We start from the raw sequence: 24,512 nt of genomic DNA on the forward strand, positions 1-24,512 counted from the left end.
GATGTCCTAGCCTACCTCTTTCAGGTAATACATTTAATGCAGTATTAGCCTTATATTTAGCTAATTAATGATGGGTTATGCATAATAAACTAAGAACTTATAGCCTCTGTGTATGTGTGTGTATATGTATGTGTGTGTGTGTGTGTATATATGTGTGTGTCTGTGTATGTACAGTGAGGGAAAAAAGTATTTGATCCCCTGCTGATTTTGTACGTTTGCCCACTGACAAAGACATAATTTTGTCTATAATTTTAATGGTAGGTTTATTTGAGCAGTGAGAGACAGAATAACAACAAATAAATCCAGAAAAACACATGTCAAAAATGTTATAAATTGATTTGCATTTTAATGAGGGAAATAAGTATTTGACCCCTCTGCAAAACATGACTTAGTACTTGGTGGCAAAACCCTTGTTGGCAATCACAGAGGTCAGACGTTTCTTGTAGTTGGCCACCAGGTTTGCACACATCTCAGGAGGGATTTTGTCCCACTCCTCTTTGCAGATCTTCTCCAAGTCATTAAGGTTTCAAGGCTGACTTTTGGCAACTCGAACCTTCAGCTCCCTCCACAGATTTTCTATGGGATTAAGGTCTGGAGACTGGCTAGGCCACTCCAGGACCTTAATGTGCTTCTTCTTGAGCCACTCCTTTGTTGCCTTGGCCTTGTGTTTTGGGTCATTGTCATGCTGGAATACCCATCCACGACCCATTTTCAATGCCCTGGCTGAGGGAAGGAGGTTCTCACCCAAGATTTGACGGTACATGGCCCCGTCCATCGTCCCTTTGATGCGGTGATGTTGTCCTGTCCCCTTAGCAGAAAAACACCCCCAAAGCATAATGTTTCCACCTCCATGTTTGACGGTGGGGATGATGTTTTTGGGGTCATAGGCAGCATTCCTCCTCCTCCAAACACGGCGAGTTGAGTTGATGCCAAAGAGCTCCATTTTGGTCTCATCTGACCACAACACTTTCACCCAGTTCTCCTCTGAATCATTCAGATGTTCATTGGCAAACTTCAGACGGGCCTGTATATGTGCTTTCTTGAGCAGGGGGACCTTGCGGGCGCTGCAGGATTTCAGTCCTTCACGGCGTAGTGTGTTACCAATTGTTTTCTTGGTGACTATGGTCCCAGCTGCCTTGAGATCATTGACAAGATCCTCCCGCGTAGTTCTGGGCTGATTCCTCACCGTTCTCATGATCATTGCAACTCCACGAGGTGAGATCTTGCATGGAGCCCCAGGCCGAGGGAGATTGACAGTTATTTTGTGTTTCTTCCATTTGCGAATAATCGCACCAACTGTTGTCACCTTCTCACCAAGCTGCTTGCCGATGGTCTTGTAGCCCATTCCAGCCTTGTGTAGGTCTACAATCTTGTCCCTGACATCCTTGGAGAGCTCTTTGGTCTTGGCCATGGTGGAGAGTTTGGAATCTGATTGATTGATTGCTTCTGTGGACAGGTGTCTTTTATACAGGTAACAAACTGAGATTAGGAGCACTCCCTTTAAGAGTGTGCTCCTAATCTCAGCTCGTTACCTGTATAAAAGTGACCTGGGAGCCAGAAATCTTTCTGATTGAGAGGGGATCAAATACTTATTTCCCTCATTAAAATGCAAATCATTTCATAACATTTTTGACATGCATTTTTCTGGATTTTTTTGTTGTTATTCTGTCTCTCACAGTTATAATAAACCTACCATTAAAATTATAGACTGATCATTTCTTTGTCAATGGGCAAACGTACAAAATCAGCAGGGGATCAAATACTTTTTTCCCTCACTGTATATATATGTGTGTGTATGTATGTGTATGTATGTGTATATATATATGTTTATGTTTATTTATATATATATATATATATATATATATATATATAAACATGGGGGATTGGAAGTGATGCAGACAATTATATTGATGGAAGTTACAATCTATCTGCAATATTAAGCTGATCTACTATATAAAAAAAGAACTTATAGCCTTTGTCTGTTGCACAATACGCAAACACCTGTGCTCCGCTGTCCTCTCCTTAAAAAATGCTGCTTAGCTCTTGGAGTCCCATTCAGGAAAAGCTAGACTAGACTAGCTTGCTGGACATAATTTTTTATTAGCATTTCTTATACCAATAGGCTATTCGAAGAGGGAAGCAAGCTCTTTTTTGCTAAATGTTAAATACAGCAGCCAATAGAACTCATGGGTAGTTTGAAAGAAGAGCGAACGCGCGATGGCGGTAGGCTATAGCAGTTATTTATTCAGACCCATAACCATTCAATCTTCGTGAAGCGAAGTGAAAGCCTTCTGCATCTATTTATAGTCCTATATTATTCAAGGATGTCATTAGAATTTCATTTAACTGTTGAAAGCGAGGAAGGAATGAAGCAACAATAGAGAAATATTATGAAAGGTAGGCTATATATGCGTCAGCCTACTAATTCTACAAATAGGCCCTATTACATTTCAAAATTAAAATCAAATTTGCTAGCCTATATTTGTAACTTTGTAGGCCGCATGTGCTGCATCAGAATTGCATGTCTCTTCTGCTTTATCATGGTTTGAACGATGTGTGTAATTCCAGTCCATATAATACAGTATAATGCAATACAGTAATACAGTTCACACTCAAAAAACATTAGCCTACTGGAGCTAGTCTCATTTATTTACCCAAGAGACCATATAGCCAACTACATCTATGGGCTTTTATGTTTTTCTGTTGTGCGTAATGTGCAGTAGCCTATACAGTGCATTCTGAAAGTATTCAGACCCCTTCCCTTCCACATTTTGTTACAATCTACACACAATACCCCATAATGACGAAGCAAAAACAGGTTTTTAGAAATTTTTGCAAATGTATTAAACCTTAAAAAAACAGATGCCTTATATACATAGGAGTGCTGATCAGTTTTGTATTTTAGATCATAGTGTATGAGATTATATTGGACACGGAGGACCTGATCCTAGATCAGCACTACTACTCTGAAACGCTTGGTGAATATGAGTCCTGGTTTCTAGAGGGGCCGTGTGTCTCTGTTTCTGGAATGTGCTGCCTGTGCTTGTTTTAATGCTAATGCATGTGAAGTTATTCACACCTACTCTTCTCTTAACATCACACTATTGACTGTTACTCATATCTCTTATACCCCGGGTTACTATTTTCTAACCTCAGCAAAACAATAGCCCTAGTAGCTGTAGGCCTGAGAAAGAGAGATCACTCACTTTAGCCAAAAGACAATGTACTGTGAAAGTTAGTATTTTCACTTTAATGGACTGTGGTTGGCATGACCCCAAGATATATAGTAGAAGAAATAACAAGAACGGGATAAATGTTGACGTTTCAGCTAAAGGCCTTTCTCAGCCTCAAGTCTCTCTCATGATCCCAACATAGGAATAGTGTTTGATATGAAACTAAAACTGGCATGTTCCTGTTCCGTCTGTCTCTCTGCTCCTCCCCAGACTACGACAGTGAGGAGATCCTGACCTATGAGGAGATGGCGCTCTACCACCAGCCAGCCAATCGAAAGCGGCCCATCGCCCTGATTGGTCCTCCTAACTGTGGGCAGAACGACTTGAGACAGAGACTGCTGTCCAGCCAGCCAGACAGATTTGGGGGAGCTGTCCCACGTAAGTGTCAAATTGATAAACGTTTATTTGTCACATGCACAAACAGTACAATGAAATGCTTACTTAAAGGTAGACTCAGCAAAATGACGTTGCCACGAGCAGCAACGCAGATATTGAGATGAGCGAGATGCAAGACTTCGCTCTCACACAGTCACACACAGTATCTGCTCATGTGCAAGGGTTGGCTTCACGCTGTTAGTGTGGTAGGTAGGGGACCAAATCAGTGGAGAAGTTGACCCTTGCGCTTTAACACTCTTAGTTGTTGTGGAAATTGACCCACAATGCCGTTTACTTTCTGCATCTACGTCATATATGCTGAGTCTAACTTAAAGTGGGTGGGTGGGTGTGCATTTTCTAGAGTGAACTTTCCGGGGCCTCCCGAGTGGCGCAGCGGTCTAAGGCACTGCATCGCACTGCTTGAGGCGTCACTACAGCCCCGAGTTCGATCCCAGGCTGTGTTACAGCTGGCCGTGATCGGGAGACCCATGAGGCGGCACACAATTGGTCCAGCATCGTCCGGGTTAGGGGAGGGTTTGGCCAGCCGGGATTTCCTTGTCCCATCACGCTCTAACGATTCCTTGTGGCAGGCCGGGCGCCTGCAAGCTGACTTCGGTCGCCAGATGGACGGTGTTCACTCCGACACATTGGTGGGGCTGGCTTCCGGGTTATGCGAGCAGTGTGTCAAGAAGCAGTGCGGCTTGGCAAGGTTGTGTTTCGGAGGACGCATGGCTCGCGACCTTCGCCTTTTCCGAGTCCGTGGGGGAGTTGCAGAGATGGGACAAGACTGTAACTACCAATTGGATATCACGAAATTGGCGAAAAAAAGGGGGTTAAAAGTACCAAATAAAGGATGAAAAAAAAAGTGAACTTTCCCCTTGAACTGCACACCTCAGTGCTCCGGAAGATTTTCCTCAAACTCTCTTGAACTTATTCACTGTGTCATCAGGCTGATCTAAGTAGGTACTAGGCCATTGTCTCACGTCAGGTACTGCGACGGCTGAGGGACGAGCATCGCGTAGGAGTAACGCCATCTGACGTCAGACAGTAGGTACTAGGTAGTGAAGATTGACCAGATGGTATGCCCCTAAAACATGTACAATGAGAATGTCTTTGTACTGTAGGGAGTTAGTATTCCTCAAGACATTTAGAGGGTATAGAATTTGGTTGATGAGAATGTTGTCATTGTTATGTCATATGTGTTCATTCCAGACATGATTTTCAGTCATTGTCTGTTGTTTCCCTTCCCCTGTCCTGTTATTTTTTACATCTATTTTTTAGAAGCAATACAAATGTTGATCACTTTTCTTTTTTTTTTATTCCAGACACGACGCGGAACAGGCGTGATGTGGAGGTGAGTGGGAGAGACTACCACTTTGTCTCCCGCCAGGCCTTTGACATGGACGCCACCGCGGGGAAGTTCATCGAGTCAGGAGAGTTTGAGAAGAACCTGTACGGAACCAGCACCGACTCTGTCCGCCAACTCATCAACACGGGCAAGATCTGCCTGCTCTGTCTGCACACACAGGTGAGCGGGAGAGGCTGAGGGAAGGAGGGGGGGAGGAAAAAATATAGAGAGTTGAGAGGGAGTTCGGAGAGGGAGAGGAGGCCATACAGAGAGGGAGAGGAGGCCATACAGAGAGGGAGAGGAGGCCAGACGGAGAGGCCAGACAGAGAGGGAGAGGCCATACAGAGAGGGAGAGGAGGCCAGACGGAGAGGCCAGACAGAGAGGGAGAGGCCATACAGAGAGGGAGAGGAGGCCAGACGGAGAGGGAGAGGAGGCCATACAGAGAGGGAGAGGAGGCCAGACGGAGAGGCCAGACAGAGAGGGAAAAGAAGAGGGAGGATAAAAGAGCATAATTGTGTTGCTGCCAGTTCTCTCCCTCCTCTCTCTCCAGTCATTGAAGACTCTGCGTAGCTCGGATCTGAAGCCTTACATTATCTTCATCGCTCCTCCCTCCCAAGAACGGTTGCGAGCGCTCCTGACCAAAGAGAGCAAGAACCCAAAGGTACTGAATCCTTCTAACACTACATCATCGTCTGTTTTCTCAGTCGTTTTGAAGCCCCGAAGGGTCCTTTTTGTCAGTAAGGTTTACTAAGCCTTGGTTAAGCTCATGCTCTTGACATCATCAATCAATCCAATGTATTTTATAAAGCCTGTTTTACATCAGCAGTTGTCACAAAGTGCTTTGCAGATACCCAGCATAAAACCCCAAAGAGCAAGCAATGCAGAGGCAGAAGCACAGTGGCTAGGAAAAACATCAAGCTAACCTGGTGAAACATGCTCTGTGTTCCTTCTCTTATCCCCAACCCTTTCTCTACATCAGCTGGAGGAGCTGCGTGACATCATCGAGAAGGCCCGTGAGATGGAGCAGAACTTTGGCCACCTGTTTGATGCAGCCATCGTGAACACAGACCAGGACAAGGCCTATCAGGAGCTGCTGAGGCTGATCAACAAACTGGACACTGAGCCACAGTGGGTTCCCTCCTCCTGGCTACGCTAAGGGCCGGGGCAATATAACACACCACAACGCTAACCTGACTAGAGCCCTATAAAATCTGCAATGCGCAGAAAGTGGACGGAATCACAGAATCCATACATTAAAACGGAATTCAACAATATTCTAACATTTATTGAACTTAGTAGGGAATCAACTAAATGTTTTGAAAATGTATTAATTTGCCTAAGTTTATCATAAGACATGAACAGAATGCATCAGTGATTCGTATTTCCTGCAACTTTCTGAAGAGGCAAAAATAATTCCCTGTCTATGTATGTGCCGTGCGTGCGTCTACCACTTTTTGTTGCCGTTAGCGATGATGCTATTGAAAAGTCTTCTGGTAGATGGAAAGGCTTTCCCAAAGGTAGACGGAAAGGCTTTCCCAAAAACCTTCTCAATTAAATGTTAACTACAAAGTAGCCTATGCTTACCTGGCAGAATGATATAATGATTATTTCCATCAATCCAGTGGGTATTTGTTTTGCAAACTCTGCCATCAAATGTGAGCTACAAAAACACAGCTAAACAACAGACTCTTGCTAGGTGTGCACTGGAATTAAAGGGTAATTACACCCAGATATAAACATTTCTAAAAATGTTCCCAGACCTCAAAAGTGGTCTCCTGATGTGGTTTTAGAACATCCAATTTAGTTGTTTTTCTATTTAAAAAGTGTGATTTTTGAGAGTGAAAATCTGAAAAAAACAAGGGGAAACGGAAATCTGGAAAAACTGAATGGAGAAAACAGATTTTGGGGATAAACTAAACAGAATCAGACAAATAATAAAACTGATTTTCTAGGGCCCTACCTGACACACACATACGAATACAAAGGCACACACCTCCTGACGATTAGCCTTGACTCCATTCTCCAACCAGAATCACTGTGTGAGACAGGCGGAAGATCCTCAATCAACACAAGCTGAAGATGAATGAAACATTTACAAATCTTATCACTACATATGATGCTGGACAGCTCTTCTCTTCACTTCTGAGAATGCCTGGGGAAATGAATGATTGAATTATTATTGCTTTGATAATTTGTCCTTTTTTGTTTTGTTGTTGCTGTATTTCTCTTCTCTAAATTAACTATTCACATTCCAGGTAAGAAGTATGTAAAGACTTGGCACTTGTGGCAGAAATATAATGAATGCTTCTATCCTGCTTTTGATCATTATTTATAATTGTAAATATATTATATTTGAAAGAAGTTTTCAACGATGAGAAGAAGAAGCCATAGCTTCCATCTATGGCATATGATTATCCAGTCAGTGATTGGCTCTCCTACACTACACACACACTGGTTGTTGTACCCATGCTCTGTCCGTGTGTGTGTGTGTTCACTAATGTCGAACTGACATCACTCAGCCATAGTCTTGAGCATTGGTTCTCAATCCTGTTTTTGCCCTAGCACTACACACCTGATTCAAATCATCAAAGCCTGGTGAAGAGTTGATGATTTGAATCAGGTGTGTAGTGCTAGGGCAAAAACAAAAATGTGCACCCCTTTGGGTCCCCAGGACCAGGATTGAAAACCACAGGTCTTGAGTGTTGGCAGCAAGGTGCTGCTGATCTCTAACAGAGCAGCAGGGAATGGGATTAGGCTACTACATGATCATCATGGACGGGATTTGTTCACCTAATGAAACTGTCTGTGAGGTGATAACACCCAGGTGTAGGATTACATTATCTCAGCATCTGGCCTCTTTCCACTGCAGCAGCCCTGGGTTCAAATACTATTTCAATAATTTCAAATAATTTAGCTGTGCTTTATTGAACAATAGAATAGTCCCGCAAGGGCAAACCCTACCCCCATCTGGAACTTCAGGTAGATGAAAACAAAACCTCAAAGTATTTGAAAGATTTAAAATGCTATTTGAACCCAGGTCTGCACTACCCTACAGCACAGCACAATGCTGGAGGTTTATCTAACTGGTGTTTTGACATCACATAATAATTAGACAGATCTGAGAGATGCTTAAGAGTCACTGCCTCATTCTAATCTACTTTCCTTAAACCCTTTTCAAACTATCGTGCCAACCAATTCTGTGCTGGCTCGGATATTTTCTTTTCACATTGTCCTTCCAGCGTGGTTCCAGAAACTATGGTGGATCGTAACCAGGCCAGTACAGTAGAGCTCGGCTTGGATTGGCTCCATACTAGAGGATAATAAACTAGCCCTAACACCACCTCTCACCTCTACCCAAGCGTTACTGGGGTGTATTTATTACGTTTTGCAACAGAAACCGTTTACTGTTTAAGAACCAAACTGAAGCAAATGGAACTAAACGGGGAGGGACCTACCTGAATCTGTCCGCTATAAACTTGTTTTCGTTCCAAAGCGTTTTCCGTTTGGAGTAAATGGTTTCTGTTGCGAAATGTTTTGCAACAGACAACTTTTTGCAACAGAATTGGCGTAATGAATACACCCCTGGTCATAACTAAATACAAATAACTGTCCTGTCCAGAATCACAGGATTTAAACCAACAGTGATGATAATGAAGAAAGGTTAATAGAGGTGTTTTAAAAGTTGTGACACTAAACCCTCTGGGGTAGCTTTTGTTTTATCTCAGTATTCATCATGCATAGTTCATGTGCTACTCTGTAGGAGTGTAACCATAGTGAATGTAACCAACAGTATTCACAGAAAACACTAAAGAATATCTGAGCACCACTGTTTGTGGGATTCTCTTAATAATCAATACTTTATCAATACTTTGTTTGAAATCGATGCATTTTCTAATTCACTGAGATTTATTATGAACGATCCAACTATGCTCTATTTTTAATCCAATGGTTTTCACCACAGGAGATATTTTAAATGTGTGACTTACATTTTCGGTCTTTTTGTTTTCAGAGCTGTTATTGAAATGGGTCTGTGAAATGAACTTGAACGAACCGATAAGCCTAAATGCAGGGGGAAATAGTTACAAATAATTGTGTTTGTATGTTTGTTTTTGCATGTGGTGTTTGTATGATCATGGGTTGGAGCTCACCATTGATTGTGATATGCTGACTGTGTGTGATTGTCTTCATGCATTTCCGTGTGCGTGTGCACAGAGGCAGGACTGTCACCGAAATGCAGGCACGTATTATCTCTAGTAGACACAATGGGAAACAGTCTTAACAAAGAACTGTTTCCCATATTATAACAGCATTTTTATGTAGGTTATTATTGATGATATCGTGGTGTATCTAGATATTTGACATTGATATATTTGTAATGTTAAAAATAGATGTATTATGTACAGAGTAATGCACTTGTAGAATGATCACTCTGCCACCCTTCCATCCCTCCCTATTGCTTCTGGAACCAGAACTGAGGTTTACCTAGAGTTCCTCTGGTACTGCCTCCAGGACCCGCTCAGTACAAGCCTGATCCCAGATCTGTTTGTGTTCTACCCAACTCCTCTGACTATTTCGGTCATGTATGCCATAGTCAGAGGAGTTCGCTACAAATGGCTTTATTCAGTGTCTGAGTAGGAGTGCTGATCTAGGATCAGGTCTTCCCTGTCCATATAATATTATTCATTATGATATCCCTTCAGTCCCCTGTAGCTCAGTTGGTAGAGCATGGCGCTTGCAACGCCAGGGTTGTGGGTTCATTTCCCACGGGGGGGCCAGTATGAAAATGTATGCACTCACTAACTGTAAGTCGCTCTGGATAAGAGTGTCTGCTAAATTACTTAAATGTTAAATGTTCAGTCTGTGCAGTACATACCTTGTGTAGATTGAGGTGTTTAACTGGAAGTAGAATTATTGAATGTAAGGTTACTGTATTATTAAAAATCACCCTTTTATTTCTGAAGATCTGTTTTTGTAGGAATTATTCAAGTGAATTAAAGACCAGATTGATAGAAATTGTGGTTGGTTCTTTCATGTCTTCAGCAATGGGGGGCTTTCCTCTTTCGTTCTCTATTGCTCCTCTATTGTTCCTCAAGCAAAGGGGGAGGCCGATGACATCAGTCACCATCAGACCAAATCCTTGAATGCCCTACTCCTTGAAATTTGCCCTTTAGTGTGTGTACTTTTACTGTATTTATACTTGGGATATCGCTTTTCAACAGTAAAAGTTCAAAAATCACTGGAGGACATTAACATTTTCTCAATTTCCATGCCATTTTTATTTTGTAATATTGTATGTAAGTGGTCAACAACGTGATCTACCAGTATGTCCAGTATTTATGAACTTGCTTCAAAACACTGTCACAGAGTGACACTTTGTGGCGAAATGGAAAACTATTCATTTAAGTGGGAACACTATTAGCAAAAATATCGATGGTATTTTATTTTTGCATGCATGTTTCCAGTTGCGCTTCCGGGTCAGATCGCAAGTTCGCGCATGCTGATGAAATAGTTGAATTTGATCTTTAAAATTGTCACTTTTTTAAATTACTACAGTTTAATGTAACAACTTTTATAAGGATCTATTCAAATAGTTAAATATCAAGATTTGGATATTAGATCTGTAGCTATAAGGTGAGTAGTTATAACGTTTGAGTGTCATTAAGTTCTGAAAGAATGAATGACTGGTGATCAAGGCATGAGACTCAGCAAAGCGGCGTTGCCTAGCTAGCTAGCATATCCCTCTGGCTGTCCTATCCAGCTGATCCTCTTCTGAAGGACTTTCAGCTAGATTATTGAATTTGTTGTAGCTGGATAGATATTTTGTTTTCTAGTTAGCTAGAATCCAATCAGCTAGCTACGGACAATGTTATATTAACAAAGGTTGCTAGCTACAGTAGCAAGCAAGTTAGTTATCTTCATACAAGTTAGCATATGCTCATCGGTTAGTGAGCTAGCTTCTAGTTCAGCTGCAAGTTCTCTGTCTATGATAATTTGCTGTATAATGATCTGCATCTTTCTAGCATTACCGCCTGTGCCATAAAGGTCCAGACCTCAGAGATAACATGATGACATGGCTACAGGCAGCATGAGTGGCTACTGGCAGAATGAGAATATAATAACTAGCTACTATCCTCTGCTACATACTTTGTGATCTCCTCTTGTCCACACAGAGTGCAGAATGCCGTCATTCAGCTGTAGATTCTACCAGCACAGGTTTCCAGAGGTGGAAGATGTGGTGATGGTCAACGTGCGCTCTATCGCAGAGATGGGCGCCTACGTTAGCCTATTAGAGTACAACAACATCGAAGGCATGATCCTGCTGAGCGAGTTGTCTCGCAGACGTATCCGCTCCATCAACAAACTCATCAGGATCGGACGCAACGAGTGTGTGGTCGTCATCCGAGTGGACAAGGAGAAAGGTGAGAGGAGGAATACTGTCCATGTGGATGTGATAGGTTGTCTTGTAACCTGGTCCCAAGGATTGATGGTTCATTTCCCTGCTCGCTCTCTCTCTCTCTTTAGGCTACATTGATCTGTCCAAGAGAAGAGTTTCACCCGAGGAGGCAGTCAAGTGCGAAGACAAATTCACCAAATCCAAAACTGTATGTTGTCTAAGTCCTCACATCTCCACGTTCATAGTGCAATACCCCTACCAGCTAGTACAATGTCATCTTATGCCTTGGGCTGAAAATGCAGAAGGGCTGGTTGAAGTACTCTTAGATGTGTTGTCAAATTATATATTCCAATATTTCTGGAGGTGAACCTAGACCTGTGTCACTTCTGTCATGAGCAACTTTGGGTCCTTGAAAAACGCAATATAAATATAATGTATTATTACTGTTATTACAATGACAGGTGTACAGCATATTGAGGCACGTGGCTGAGGTTCTGGAGTACACTAAGGAGGAGCAGCTGGAGAGCCTGTTCACGCGCACCGCCTGGGTGTTTGATGAGAAGTACAAGAGGCCTGGATACGGAGCCTATGATGTCTTCAAACAGGCTGTGGCGTGAGTACTGACATCCTGGTCAGGGTTGGTGGAGGGGATTCTCTTGCTGAGTATTATTTTCCATTCCTAGTTCCAATGCATTGAAAACAGAAAAGTTCTGTAACTAGAAATGGAAGAAAATGGTTCCATTGATTTAAAAGTCTCCTCTTGTTAGTTACAATTCTAGACTAGATCAATTTCTCTGGCACCAATAGACATATTATTTGGCTATTGCACTGGAACTCCCAGGATTTTATGTGTTAATATGTCTGTTTTGGCCCACAGGGACCCAGCCATTTTAGATTGTCTTGACCTGACAGAGGAGGAGAAGGCTGTGCTCATTGACAACATCAACAGAAGACTCACCCCACAGGCTGTCAAAATCAGGGCAGGTACATACACGGTGTACAGTACACCTAAAGCTTACCTGGGTACTTGTACGTCATATACACAGCAGTAGTTTGATAAGTTTTGATATAGCATGATCGTAAGATTTTTATTCTAACACATCTCTCCCTCAGACATTGAGGTAGCCTGCTACGGCTACGAAGGCATTGATGCTGTCAAAGAAGCGTTGAGGGCGGGGCTAGGCTGCTCCACAGAGACCATGCCCATCAAGGTAAATAACAACAACAAACACCCCTCAGCAGTCAGTTTTTCCGAACCCAGATTAAACATAGTATAGTCCTAGACCTAAGCATTAATTGAAAGTGACTTCTAGTCCAAGACTGGGCTTAATCTGTGTCCGGGAAAACGTCTATATATATATCACAACAACATAGTCCAACACATGATTTCTCCCCCCTAAACCGTGTGTGTCTTCGGCTCTCTGACAGATTAATCTGATAGCACCGCCACGCTACGTCATGACCACCACCACACTGGAGCGCACCGAGGGTCTCTCTGTCCTCAACCAGGCCATGGCTGCCATCAAAGAGAAGATGGAGGAGAAGAGAGGAGTCTTCAACATCCAGATGGAGGTCAGTGAAATATAATGCAACTTTATTGTCCAAATTGCATCTGAAATTAATATTTTTGCTGTCTTTTGGTACAGTACAGGAAGAGAGGGAAAATGGAAAAGACCAAGCTGGGGTGGAGTGGTGGAGGTTTCATGTAAACTTTCTTGAAACCTCTGCCATACAGCTGTGGCCAAATATATTGTCACCCTTGCACATTTCTTAAATAATTCCCTATTTATTCTAAAATAAGTAGAAATTTGAAGAATAAATAAATAAAATGGTCACCACACCATGTTATTGGATTTTCAACATTGCAGAACCAACTTAAGTTTACAATTTAAATTGAGAAAATAAAGACAAATGGCATGGACAAAATTATTGGCACCCCGGAGCTAGTACTTGTTTCAATTTCAACTTATTTGAGAATAAATTATTTAAGAAAAGTGCAAGGGTGCCAATATATTTGGCCGCAAGTGTATGTAATAAATACATTGGAAATCTTACTTACCACATTAAAACAGCATACAAAACTGCAAGAAAGTTCAGGACATAGTGCTTTTAATGTCAATTTGTTTATCTCTTCCTGTGTGTTGTCCTCCCTTCCAGGCGAAGGTTGTGACAGACACAGATGAGACAGAGCTGGCACGCCAGCTGGAGCGACTGGAGAGGGAGAACGCCGAGGTGGATGGTGATGACGAGGATGGAGAGATGGAGGCCAAGGCAGAGGACTAAACCAGATGAAAAACAGAGGGATTGGATACAACGACAAGACCAATTATACGCAGTCCAGAGTCCGTATTAATAAAGCATCTCAGAGTAGGATTGCTGATCCAGGATCAGTTCCCCCATGTCAATGTTATCTTATTCATAATGATCTTAAAAGGCAAAACTGATCCTAGATCAGCAATCCTACTTTGAGATGTTTCATGAATACAGGCCCCAACAAACTTTAATTTCAAATCAAATCGGGCATTCTAGAACGTCTCTCCAACTGAACACGAGCCTCTGTTGATCAGTACCAGGGACCCTCAGGAAGACTGAGACAGAGAGACAGCTACAGGTGCTGACTATCATACTGCCAAACACATAGCTGGGAAAAGCCCCTGTCATTCTCCCAATGGACAAAATAAACACTAATATTATCACTGAACCCTAGCTGTTTGAATTGCGTCCCAAAGGTGAACGGATGTGGTCGGTTGGGTTAGGGTTAGCCTGCTTGTCCATTCTGTTTGTGCTGTAGCCAACTCCTCTGTGTGTGGAAGTGAGGATACAGGATAGAATGGGACCAGGTTTGGTTTGGTGGGGTGTGGTGGGGTGTTAATCTCTTGTGGACTGACTATGTAAACATGAACATCTGACCAAATTACTCAAGATTTTTGTTCTGGGTTAACTGAGATTAGTGGGGCAGTAACTTGGTCCCATACTTAATGTTCTGTAGCCAACTCTTTGTTACACATACAGGATGAGACAAGGTAGGGTGAGTAGAGTTTCACTCGAGGATAGATTCTGGGAATATCATTCGTTTTTAGATTTGCATAGCAAGCAAATAAGGAAATATTTTAAGAATGAGGCGTTTTGAAAGTGGCGTTGTCTTTCTCCCCAACTCCATGTAAGGACAATGGCTTTCTGGTATTTTTCCACCTCCAATATTTTTCAAGTGAAGAGTTGGAAGGAAATGGAAAAGTATGATGCTCACCCTGGACTTACATGGATCTTTATAAGGGTCCATTCTGGGTTCATTTATATGTTTACAGGGCTACATTCTTCACATAACATTAAACAAATAAATTAATATTTTTGTTGAATATTTTCAAATGAATTTGTGTTATCTTGTCAGGTTAGAAGTGATTGAAAGGGACGCATCCACCTAAATGAAATGTGAGATGCAGTTGTAGTTTGTCTGCACTACAAATCCAATCATTTATTGTTAGCAATCCGTGGTAGTTGCCGCGGTCACGTCATGTCGGGTACTTGCTTACTTGAGTTTCCCACTTGGGAAGTATCAGAATTTTTACATTTTAGTCATTTAGCAGACGCTCTTATACAGAGCGAATTACAGTTAATGAGTGCATACATTTTTTCCCTTTTTTTTTCATACTGGTCCCCCGTGGGAAACGAACCCACAACCCTGGCGTTGCAAACGCCATGCTCTACCAACTGAGCTACACGGGACTGTCAACCAATAGGAAGCTCTACGCAGCACTGCACTGCTGCACCAGTAATGTCGGGTAAGCTTGGTGTCGGGTAAGCTTGGCTTTATACATAGCTTGGGCTTTGTCGAGTAAGGCTTAAACTATGTATTTAGATTGTAGTTAGGTATTGTAGGTAGTTATTGTGGGTTGTTGTATGTAATTATTGTAGGTTAGTATTGTATTCGGCTGTGCCCAGCGTAGCACGAAGCTAGCTAGCTAACCCACCACCTGGACTAGCTGGCGAGTAGCTATTAGCAACGGTATAGTTATTTCACGCCTGAGAGTGCCTGTAATTACGCCAGCTGGCTGCCTACAATAATTACATACAATAATTGCCTACCATTCAGCTGTTTTCTAACCTCATTGTCTGAACCGTTAACGTTAGGTAGCAAGTGGCTACTGTGCTTGAAATATTAGCTAGCTTGTTGCTACCTGGATAGCTACTAGTAAACAATAGCTGGAACGACCGAGCGAACAGACGCGAACTGGCTGAGTCAATTCAGTGGCTAGCTTTGCACTTGGCTAGCTAACAGTAGCTGCTAGGGGTAAGTCATAACCTACATTTGTGTTTTGTTTTTTACATATTGATAGCCCGAGTCGTTCAAGGAATTTGGGACATGGGTGACTAGTTAACGTTAGTTTGGCTCTCTGTGTGTTCGTGCCGTGAAAGGAGGGGTTCTTCTTTGTCTGAAAGCAATGGCTAGCTAGTTTGCTAACTATTCTAGCTAACTAACTGGCTGAGTAAGTTGACGACAGACTCGCTCAAGCTGTCGGGACTAACCCACAACGTTAGACACGGACACGAACAATCTGCTTGCGTGTTGATACACTGGTGGTTTGTTGTGGCCGAGTATTGGCGCTAAACCGTGTTGCTGGAGTCCGGCATGCTAGCTGGCTGTGGCGTCGTATGACTTGATGCCCGGACGATTTTCACGGAATAATACTGCACCTAGTTAGCTAGCTGAATAAACTAAGTTAGTCTATTCCTAGAAACATTGAACCGCTGTAGTTTACAACAATTATAGTTTCTGAGGTGGAAGTTGGGAGAGTTATATTTGGGAGTTGTGCTGAGGGAGGCCCCGCTCTCTCCTTTCCCAGATGTTTAGTTCATTTCATTCCGATCTCCTCTGCATTATTGTAGCCATTTGCTGCAGCCTGTCAACTATGCCTCTGCCTATCCCTGTTCTCTCCTCTCCGCACAGGCTACACAAACGCCTCACACCGCGTGGCTGCTGCCTCTCTAACCTGGTGGTCCCTGCACGCACCACCCACCTGGAGTTCCAGGTCTCAGGCAGCCTCTGGAACTGCCGTTCTGCTGCCAACAAGGCAGAGTTCATCCCAGCCTATGCTACCCTCCAGTCCCTCGACTTCTTGGCGCTGACGGAAACATGGATTACCACTGAAAACACTGCTACTCCTACTGCTCTCTCCTCGTCTGACCATGTGTTCTCGCATACCCCGAGAGCATCTGGTCAGCGGGGTGGTGGCACAGGAATCCTCATCTCTCCCAAGTGGACATTCTCAATTTTTCCCCTAACCCATCTGTCTATCTCCTCATTTGAATTCCATGCTGTCACAGTCACTAGCCCATTTAAGCTTAATATCCTTGTCATCTATCGCCCTCCAGGTTCCCTTGGAGAGTTCATCAATGAGCTTGACGCCTTGATAAGTTCCTTTCCTGAGGATGGCTCACCCCTCACAGTTCTGGGGGATTTCAACCTCCCTACGTCTACATTTGACTAATTTCTCTTTGCCTCCTTCTTTCCACTCCTCTCCTCTTTTGACCTCACCCTCTCACCGTCCCCCCCTACTCACAAGGCAGGCAATACGCTTGACCTCATCTTTACTAGATGCTGTTCTTCTACTAATCTCACTGCAACTCCCCTCCATGTCTCCGACCACTACTTTGTATCCTTTTCTCTCTCGCTCTCCTCCAACACTACTCACTCTGCCCCTACACAGATGGTAATGCGCCGTCGCAACCTTCGCTCTCTCTCTCTCCCGCTACACTCTCCTCTTCCATCCTATCATCTCTTCCCTCTGCTCAATCCTTCTCCCTCCAATCTCCTGATTCTGCCTCCTCAACCCTCCTCTCCTCCCTTTCTGCATCCTTTGACTCTCTATGTCCCCTATCCTCCCGGCCGGCTCGGTCCTCCCCTCCAGCTCTGTGGCTTGATGACTCATTGCGAGCTCACAGAACAGAGCTCCGGGCAGCTGAGCGGAATTGGAAGAAAACTAGACTCCCTGCGGACCTGTCATCTTCTCACTCCCTCCTCTCTACGTTTTCTTCATCTGTTTCTGCTGCTAAGGCCACTTTCTACCACTCTAAATTCCAAGCATCTGCCTCTAACCCTAGGAAGCTCTTTGCCACATTCTCCTCCCTGCTGAATCCCCCCCCCCCCTCCTCCCTCTCTGTGGATGACTTCGTCAACCACTTTGAAAAGAAGGTTGACGACATCCGATCCTCGTTTGTTAAGTCAAATGACACTGCTGGTCCTGCTCACACTGCCCTACCCTACGCTTTGACTTCTTTCTCCCCTCTCTCTCCAGATAAAATCTTGCGACTTGTGATTGCAGGCCGCCCAACAACCTGCCCGCTTGACCCTATCCCCTCCTCTCTTCTCCAGACCATCTCCGGTGACCTTCTCCCCTACCTCACCTCGCTGATCAACTCATCCTTGACCGCTGGCTATGTCCCTTCCGTCTTCAAGAGAGCGAGAGTTGCACCCCTTCTCAAAAACCAACACTCGATCCCTCTGATGTCAACAACTACAGACCAGTATCCCTTCTTTCTTTTCTCTACAAAACTATTGAGCGTGCCGTCTTTAGCCAACTCTCTTGCTATCTCTCTCAGAATGACCTTCTTGATCCAAACCAGTCAGGTTTCAAGACTGGTCATTCAACTGAGACTGCTCTTCTCTGTGTCACGGAGGCTCTCCACACTGCTAAAGCTAAGTCTCTCTCCTCTGCTCTTGTCCTTCTAGACCTGTCTGCTGCCTTTGATACTGTGAACCATCAGATCCTCCTCTCCACCCTCTCCGAGCTGGGCATCTCCGGCGCGGCTCACTCTTGGATTGCGTCCTACCTGACCGGTCGCTCCTACCAAGTGGCGTGGCGAGAAGCTGTCTCCGCACCACGTGCTCTCACCACTGGTGTCCCCCAGGGCTCAGTTCTAGGCCCTCTCCTATTCTCGCTATACACCAAGTCACTTGGCTCTGTCATATCCTCACATGGCCTCTCCTATCATTGCTACGCTGACGATACACAACTAATCTTCTCCTTTCCCCCTTCTGATAACCAGGTGGCGAATCGCATCTCTGCATGTCTGGCAGACATATCAGTATGGATGACGGATCACCACCTCAAGCTGAACCTTGGCAAGACGGAGCTGCTCTTCCTCCCGGGGAAGGACTGCCTGTTCCATGATCTCGCCATCACGGTTGACAACTCTGTTGTGTCCTCCTCCCAGAGTGCGAAGAGCCTTGGCGTGACCCTGGACAACACCCTGTCGTTCTCCGCTAACATCAAGGCGGTGAACCGATCCTGTAGGTTCATGCTCTACAACATTCGGAGAGTACGACCCTGCCTCTCAGGTTCCACTTGAAAACATTAGCAAAGTCATAATTCTTCATACACTACACCATCATCCTGGGAGACTTTCCCACCCCAATACCTCATGAACAACATGTCAGCCATCATCCTGGGAGATGTTCCCAACCCAATACCTCATGAACAACATGTCAGCCATCATCCTGGGAGATGTTCCCAACCCAATACCTCATGAACAACATGTCAGCCATCATCCTGGGAGATGTTCCCAACCCAATACCTCATGAACAACATGTCAGCCATCATCCTGGGAGATGTTCCCAACCCAATACCTCATGAACAACATGTCAGCCATCATCCTGGGAGATGTTCCCGACCCAATACCTCATGAACAACATGTCAGCCATCATCCTGGGAGACGTTCCCACCCCAATACCTCATGAACAACATGTCAGCCATCATCCTGGGAGATGTTCCCAACCCAATACCTCATGAACAACATGGCAGCAATCATCTTGGGAGGCGTTCCCAACCAAATACCTCATAAACAACATGGCAGCAATCATCTTGGGAGGCGTTCCCAACCAAATACCTCCTCAACATGTCAGCCATTATTTGAGGAACCCGAACCGAAAACGAAAGTGATATACTGTTCCGGAACAGAACCGTTATTTTAAAAGCATGGGAACCAGTTAATAACATTATTTTCCTGGGAGTGGTTCCCAGCCCAATACCTCATCAACAACATGTCAGCCATCATCCTGGGAGGCCTACTGCTCTAAGGCTTTCCTGCTCAAATACAACAGGGTTGCTATGTGTCGTGACTTGACATTAACATTAATCTGAAGACAGTTAGTTAATTAGATAAATAACAATGTTTAATTGTCACCCGATTAAATTAATATATATATATTTATATGCCATTTAGCAGACGCTTTTATCCAAAGCGACTTACAGTCATGCGTGCATACATTTTTGTGTATGGGTGGTCCCGGGGATCGAACCCACTACCTTGGCGTTACAAGCGCCGTGCTCTACCAGCTGAGCTACAGAGGACCACAATCATGTAACAATTAACTCATTAGGATCTGGGGCACCACGAGAGGTGTTCTTTAAAGAGTTACCATCTGCCAAATTAAACTCTAAAAGGTCTTTACCAATCACATCTATAAACAGTCAACTTATTAATTATAACCTCGTATCATATCATCATTCTGAACAGTCGTAACCTTACATCTGCAAAAACCTGAGCCTTACTTATGATTCAGTACTACACAAATTGTAAAGCTTTGATTGTCCAAAATGGTTCCAACAACTCTTCTCCTGTTGTCCTTCTTCGTAGTTGTCCTGTATCCGGTGACTTGTCGTGTAGTCCTGAACAGAACTACAGAGTTGATTTTCCTTCCATTCGCTCTTAAAGATGCTTCTTTGAAGATAGGCTAGACAGCCGTATCGATGGTTCCCCAGTGGGGTGATGAGAGTAGCGTAATACGCTGGTTTGAGCAGAGTAACAGGAAGGTCCTACTTAAATTTGCTTTCAAAGATACTTTACTTACGACCGCTAATCAGCCGTACCAGTGATTGTCTGGGAGGTGAGTTTATCGTCTTCACCTTGTGTTGAGATTCAAAGTTCAAACCATTTTAAACGTATTGCTGCCGCTTCACGCTTTTCTGTTCTCGTTAATTCGTAACCCATCATTTATACATTCTGCTCGAAAGGGGTGGTTCCTGCAGGCTGACACACTCCCTGACCTCACTCCGGGGCGGTGACTACTCACTGTGCAAAGTTCATGGAAAACAATGATCTCTTATAGCTTCTCAAATTTACATTTTACGTTTTAGTCATTTAGCAGACGCTCTTATCCAGAGCGACTTACAGTTAGTGAATACATATATATATTTTTTTATACTGGCCCCCCTTGGGAATCGAACCCACAACCCTGGCGTTGCAAACGCCATGCTCTATCAACTGAGCTACATCCCTGCCGGCCATTCCCTCCCTTACCCTGGACGACGCTGGGCCAATTGTGCGCCGCCCATGAGTCTCCCGGTCGCGGCCGGCTGCGACAGAGCCTGGATTCGAACCAGGATCTCTAGTGGCACAGTTAGCACTGCGATGCACAGGAGTCATCACATCCCTCCCTTAACAAAAACACTTTAATAATTTGTCATATTACATGCACAAGGCGTAATATGGAGACCTCATATATGTAGTGGGTATACTGTCCAAGTTACAGTATTTCCTTTATACCATTTTTTATGACATCACAAAATAACAAACAAAATTACCTTTGTGTCTTATAGATAGCCTCTGACCGTTCCCCACGTTCTACATTAGAAATATTGTTCCAGTATTCGCTTTTGAACGTGTTAGTTTCAGCTGGAAAAAAGTATGTTGAAACAAAGAACATTCCTTTGGTGAGTCTTGAGAGGGAGAGCCTGTATCTTCTCCCTTGATTTACATCAGGACGTGAGTTGTTAATCCCCACTAGTGCTTTCCTTCCCCCTCTACGGGTGAGAGGGGTCTGATTGAAATTATTCATTGCAAACCTGATCTGACCTATTTGGATTCTCGTGGACAGTCATGACACATGTCAACCATGAGCGGTGTCAAAACTGCCGACCAAGAGTGGCGTCAAAATCTTCCTCGAGACGCAAGCCCACAGTCTCTCCGTCCACCACCCGGACCCCCACCATGGGACAGGAGTTGGTAGACGAGTAGGACTTCATTGTACAGTCTGGTATCGGTATCTAGTGTGTTTGATATTTGTACCAGTATGTTCCTTTTTTAAATATTTTAACCTTTGATATGTATATTTTTTTATTGTTCAGATTACTGCCATTTTCAAATGTGGGTCCTATTATCAATTCTATTTGGGAAAGATTTAAATAAACTAGAAAAGGTAGGAATTAAAGGACATATGCTCCGAGTGAGTTTTATTGGTTGCTGCTGTTTTAAAAAAAAGAAAATGCAAACTGAGAAACATTTTTAGACCAAGATTTCTTGCCTTTGGGAATTTGTCAGATACTCCTACATTATACACTGGTAGGTAGTATCACATAATATCTCAGGCCTGTAGGAGTATTGTAGTCAGGGAAGAATCCATAAAGGAAACACACAGTACTCATACAGTATACGACTGTAGTAACCCATATCACAGTGGAACGCTACATAGGAACACCTATCAGCGATAAACAGGAAAAACTAAGGGGACATAGCAGACTCGCAAACAGATATTTAATTTCCAGATTTGTTACAATCAAGGGTTGGAACCTGTTCAGGGAACTGAACGGAAAAGCAGAAAGCATGAAATTATTTGAGGAACAGAACCGAAAATGAAAGTGATCTATACTTTTCCAGAACAGAACCGTTATTTTTAAAACCATGGGAACCGTTAATAACATTATTTTACGTTCCGGCCATTTTTTCCCAGTCCCACAAAAATCGCAACAAAGCGCCTATGCAAAGCCCTCACTCTGTCACTCTGAAATTTATTCCAGCATCTGCCTGCCAGCTGGAAATCTTTGCTAGTGGGTGTGCGTGTGTGAAGGCTATCTGCCCCTCCCTTCTGAAGCATAGGTTACTGTAGCCTACTGATGACGTTACAAGCATGATTCCAAAATTAGGGAGAGATGTTTAAAATAATGGATTAACTTTCTATAGTTAAGGATACCATAGTTATCATGTTTCACATATGATTTATTAACTTCTAAAAGGTAAGACATGTTTTCAATTCTGGTGCTGCTCTGCACACACAAGCTTGTTGGCTAGCTAGTTAATGTTAGCTAGCTAGATAACGTTTGCTCTGGTCCAACGTTAAACCAACTCGGAAGTACAAAGACATTCAAAGTTCCTCCATAGAAGCCGCTCCTACAAAGGTACAATTCTGTGGGCCTAATTCAGATAATGCATGTCATAACAAGATGTCCAGCTCTTCAAGGCAAGCTTCCTCCATCCTCTCTCGCTCTCGCCTCACGCGCAAACTGTCAGTTGCATTTCGCGCCCTACACTGTTACTGGCAGCACAGTGTGTGTTTGTCTTTCATTATGATTAAACCATGCTGTTACAGCAAAATACAATTCGCTCTTAACGACTTTCCTATGCAAATTAAATCGCTTACCCGCTCCATAGCAACCTGTTCTAGCCGCTCTGATTGGTGAAGTAATTTAATGTTGAGGTAAATGTTTAAAAATATATAGTTTCAGAGGGTTAAAGAGGAACAGAAAGGAACAATATAAACCGTTACTTATTGGGGATTCGAAACGGTTCAGAACTTTATTTTGCTTGTCGGAACAGTGGAACAGAACAAAAAATGGTTTTATTCTGTTCAGAACGAAACGATTAGAAAATAATTTTGGTTCCAACCCCAGGTTAAAATTAGGTTACGGTTCAGGTTAAGGTACAGTGGGGAAAAAAAGTATTTAGTCAGCCACCAATTGTGCAAGTTCTCCCACTTAAAAAGATGAGAGAGGCCTGTAATTTTCATCATAGGTACACGTCAACTATGACAGACAAAATGAGAAAAAAAAATCCAGAAAATCACATTGTAGGATTTTTTATGAATTTATTTGCAAATTATGGTGGAAAATAAGTATTTGGTCACCTACAAACAAGCAAGATTTCTGGCTCTCACAGACCTGTAACTTCTTCTTTAAGAGGCTTCTCTGTCCTCCACTCGTTACCTGTATTAATGGCACCTGTTTGAACTTGTTATCAGTATAAAAGACACCTGTCCACAACCTCAAACAGTCACACTCCAAACTCCACTATGGCCAAGACCAAAGAGCTGTCAAAGGACACCAGAAACAAAATTGTAGACCTGCACCAGGCTGGGAAGACTGAATCTGCAATAGGTAAGCAGCTTGGTTTGAAGAAATCAACTGTGGGAGCAATTATTAGGAAATGGAAGACATACAAGACCACTGATAATCTCCCTCGATCTGGGGCTCCACGCAAGATCTCACCCCGTGGGGTCAAAATGATCACAAGAACGGTGAGCAAAAATCCCAGAACCACACGCGGGGACCTAGTGAATGACCTGCAGAGAGCTGGGACCAAAGTATCAAAGCCTACCAGAAGTAACACACTACGCCGCCAGGGACTCAAATCCTGCAGTGGCAGACGTGTCCCCCTGCTTAAGCCAGTACATGTCCAGGCCCGTCTGAAGTTTGCTAGAGTGCATTTGGATTATCCAGAAGAGGATTGGGAGAATGTCATATGGTCAGATGAAACCAAAATAGAACTTTTTGGTAAAAACTCAACTCGTCGTGTTTGGAGGACAAAGAATGCTGAGTTGCATCCAAAGAACACCATACCTACTGTGAAGCATGGGGGTGGAAACATCATGCTTTGGGGCTGTTTTTCTGCAAAGGGACCAGGTCGACTGATCCGTGTAAAGGAAAGAATGAATGGGGCCATGTATCGTGAGATTTTGAGTGAAAACCTCCTTCCATCAGCAAGGGCATTGAAGATGAAACGTGGCTGGGTCTTTCAGCATGACAATGATCCCAAACACACCACCCGGGAAACGAAGGAGTGGCTTTGTAAGAAGCATTTCAAGGTCCTGGAGTGACCTAGCCAGTCTCCAGATCTCAACCCCATAGAAAATCTTTGGAGGGAGTTGAAAGTCTGTGTTGCCCAGCGACAGCCCCAAAACATCACTGCTCTAGAGGAGATCTGCATGGAGGAATGGGCCAAAATACCAGCAACAGTGTGTGAAAACCTTGTGAAGACTTACAGAAAACGTTTGACCTGTGTCATTGCCAACAAAGGGTATATAACAAAGTATTGAGAAACTTTTGTTATTGACCAAATACTTATTTTCCACCATAATTAGCAAATAAATTCATTAAAAATCCTACAATGTGA

The 24,512-nt window shown here is 43.5% G+C and overlaps 2 protein-coding genes across 3 annotated transcripts in view; both read left to right on the forward strand.

The window, feature by feature from the left end:
- pals1a (protein associated with LIN7 1, MAGUK p55 family member a) overlaps positions 1-6,231 on the forward strand; it is a 58,618-nt gene extending 52,387 nt beyond the window's left edge. For both annotated transcript variants that reach the window (XM_041854733.2, XM_041854734.2), the window contains 4 exons: positions 3,444-3,611; positions 4,934-5,136; positions 5,508-5,618; positions 5,937-6,231. In XM_041854733.2, coding sequence (XP_041710667.2) covers positions 3,444-3,611; positions 4,934-5,136; positions 5,508-5,618; positions 5,937-6,113 — 659 coding nt within the window. In that variant the 3' untranslated portion in view covers positions 6,114-6,231. The remainder of the gene's footprint in view (positions 1-3,443; positions 3,612-4,933; positions 5,137-5,507; positions 5,619-5,936) is intronic.
- Positions 6,232-10,433: 4,202 nt separating this feature from the next.
- eif2s1a (eukaryotic translation initiation factor 2, subunit 1 alpha a) lies at positions 10,434-14,707 on the forward strand. The gene is made up of 8 exons (XM_041854220.1): positions 10,434-10,588; positions 11,128-11,376; positions 11,480-11,559; positions 11,813-11,964; positions 12,229-12,335; positions 12,465-12,562; positions 12,780-12,923; positions 13,509-14,707. Exons 2-8 carry the CDS (start codon positions 11,136-11,138, stop codon positions 13,632-13,634), a joined length of 948 nt encoding a protein of 315 aa, XP_041710154.1. The 5' UTR covers positions 10,434-10,588; positions 11,128-11,135; the 3' UTR covers positions 13,635-14,707.
- Positions 14,708-24,512: the final 9,805 nt, after the last annotated feature.

The sequence above is a fragment of the Coregonus clupeaformis genome, chromosome 29 (assembly GCF_020615455.1).
Source record: "Coregonus clupeaformis isolate EN_2021a chromosome 29, ASM2061545v1, whole genome shotgun sequence".
In the NCBI taxonomy this organism is placed as follows: Eukaryota; Metazoa; Chordata; class Actinopteri; order Salmoniformes; family Salmonidae; genus Coregonus; species Coregonus clupeaformis.

Excerpts from the sequence above, each read along its gene's own strand:
- eif2s1a (XM_041854220.1), top strand. The coding sequence starts at position 11,136 with ATGCCGTCATTCAGCTGTAGATTCTACCAGCACAGGTTTCCAGAGGTG. Across the intron at positions 11,965-12,228 it reads GTCTTCAAACAGGCTGTGGC|GGACCCAGCCATTTTAGATT; the intron begins GTGAGTACTGAC and ends TTTGGCCCACAG. Across the intron at positions 12,924-13,508 it reads TCTTCAACATCCAGATGGAG|GCGAAGGTTGTGACAGACAC; the intron begins GTCAGTGAAATA and ends CCTCCCTTCCAG.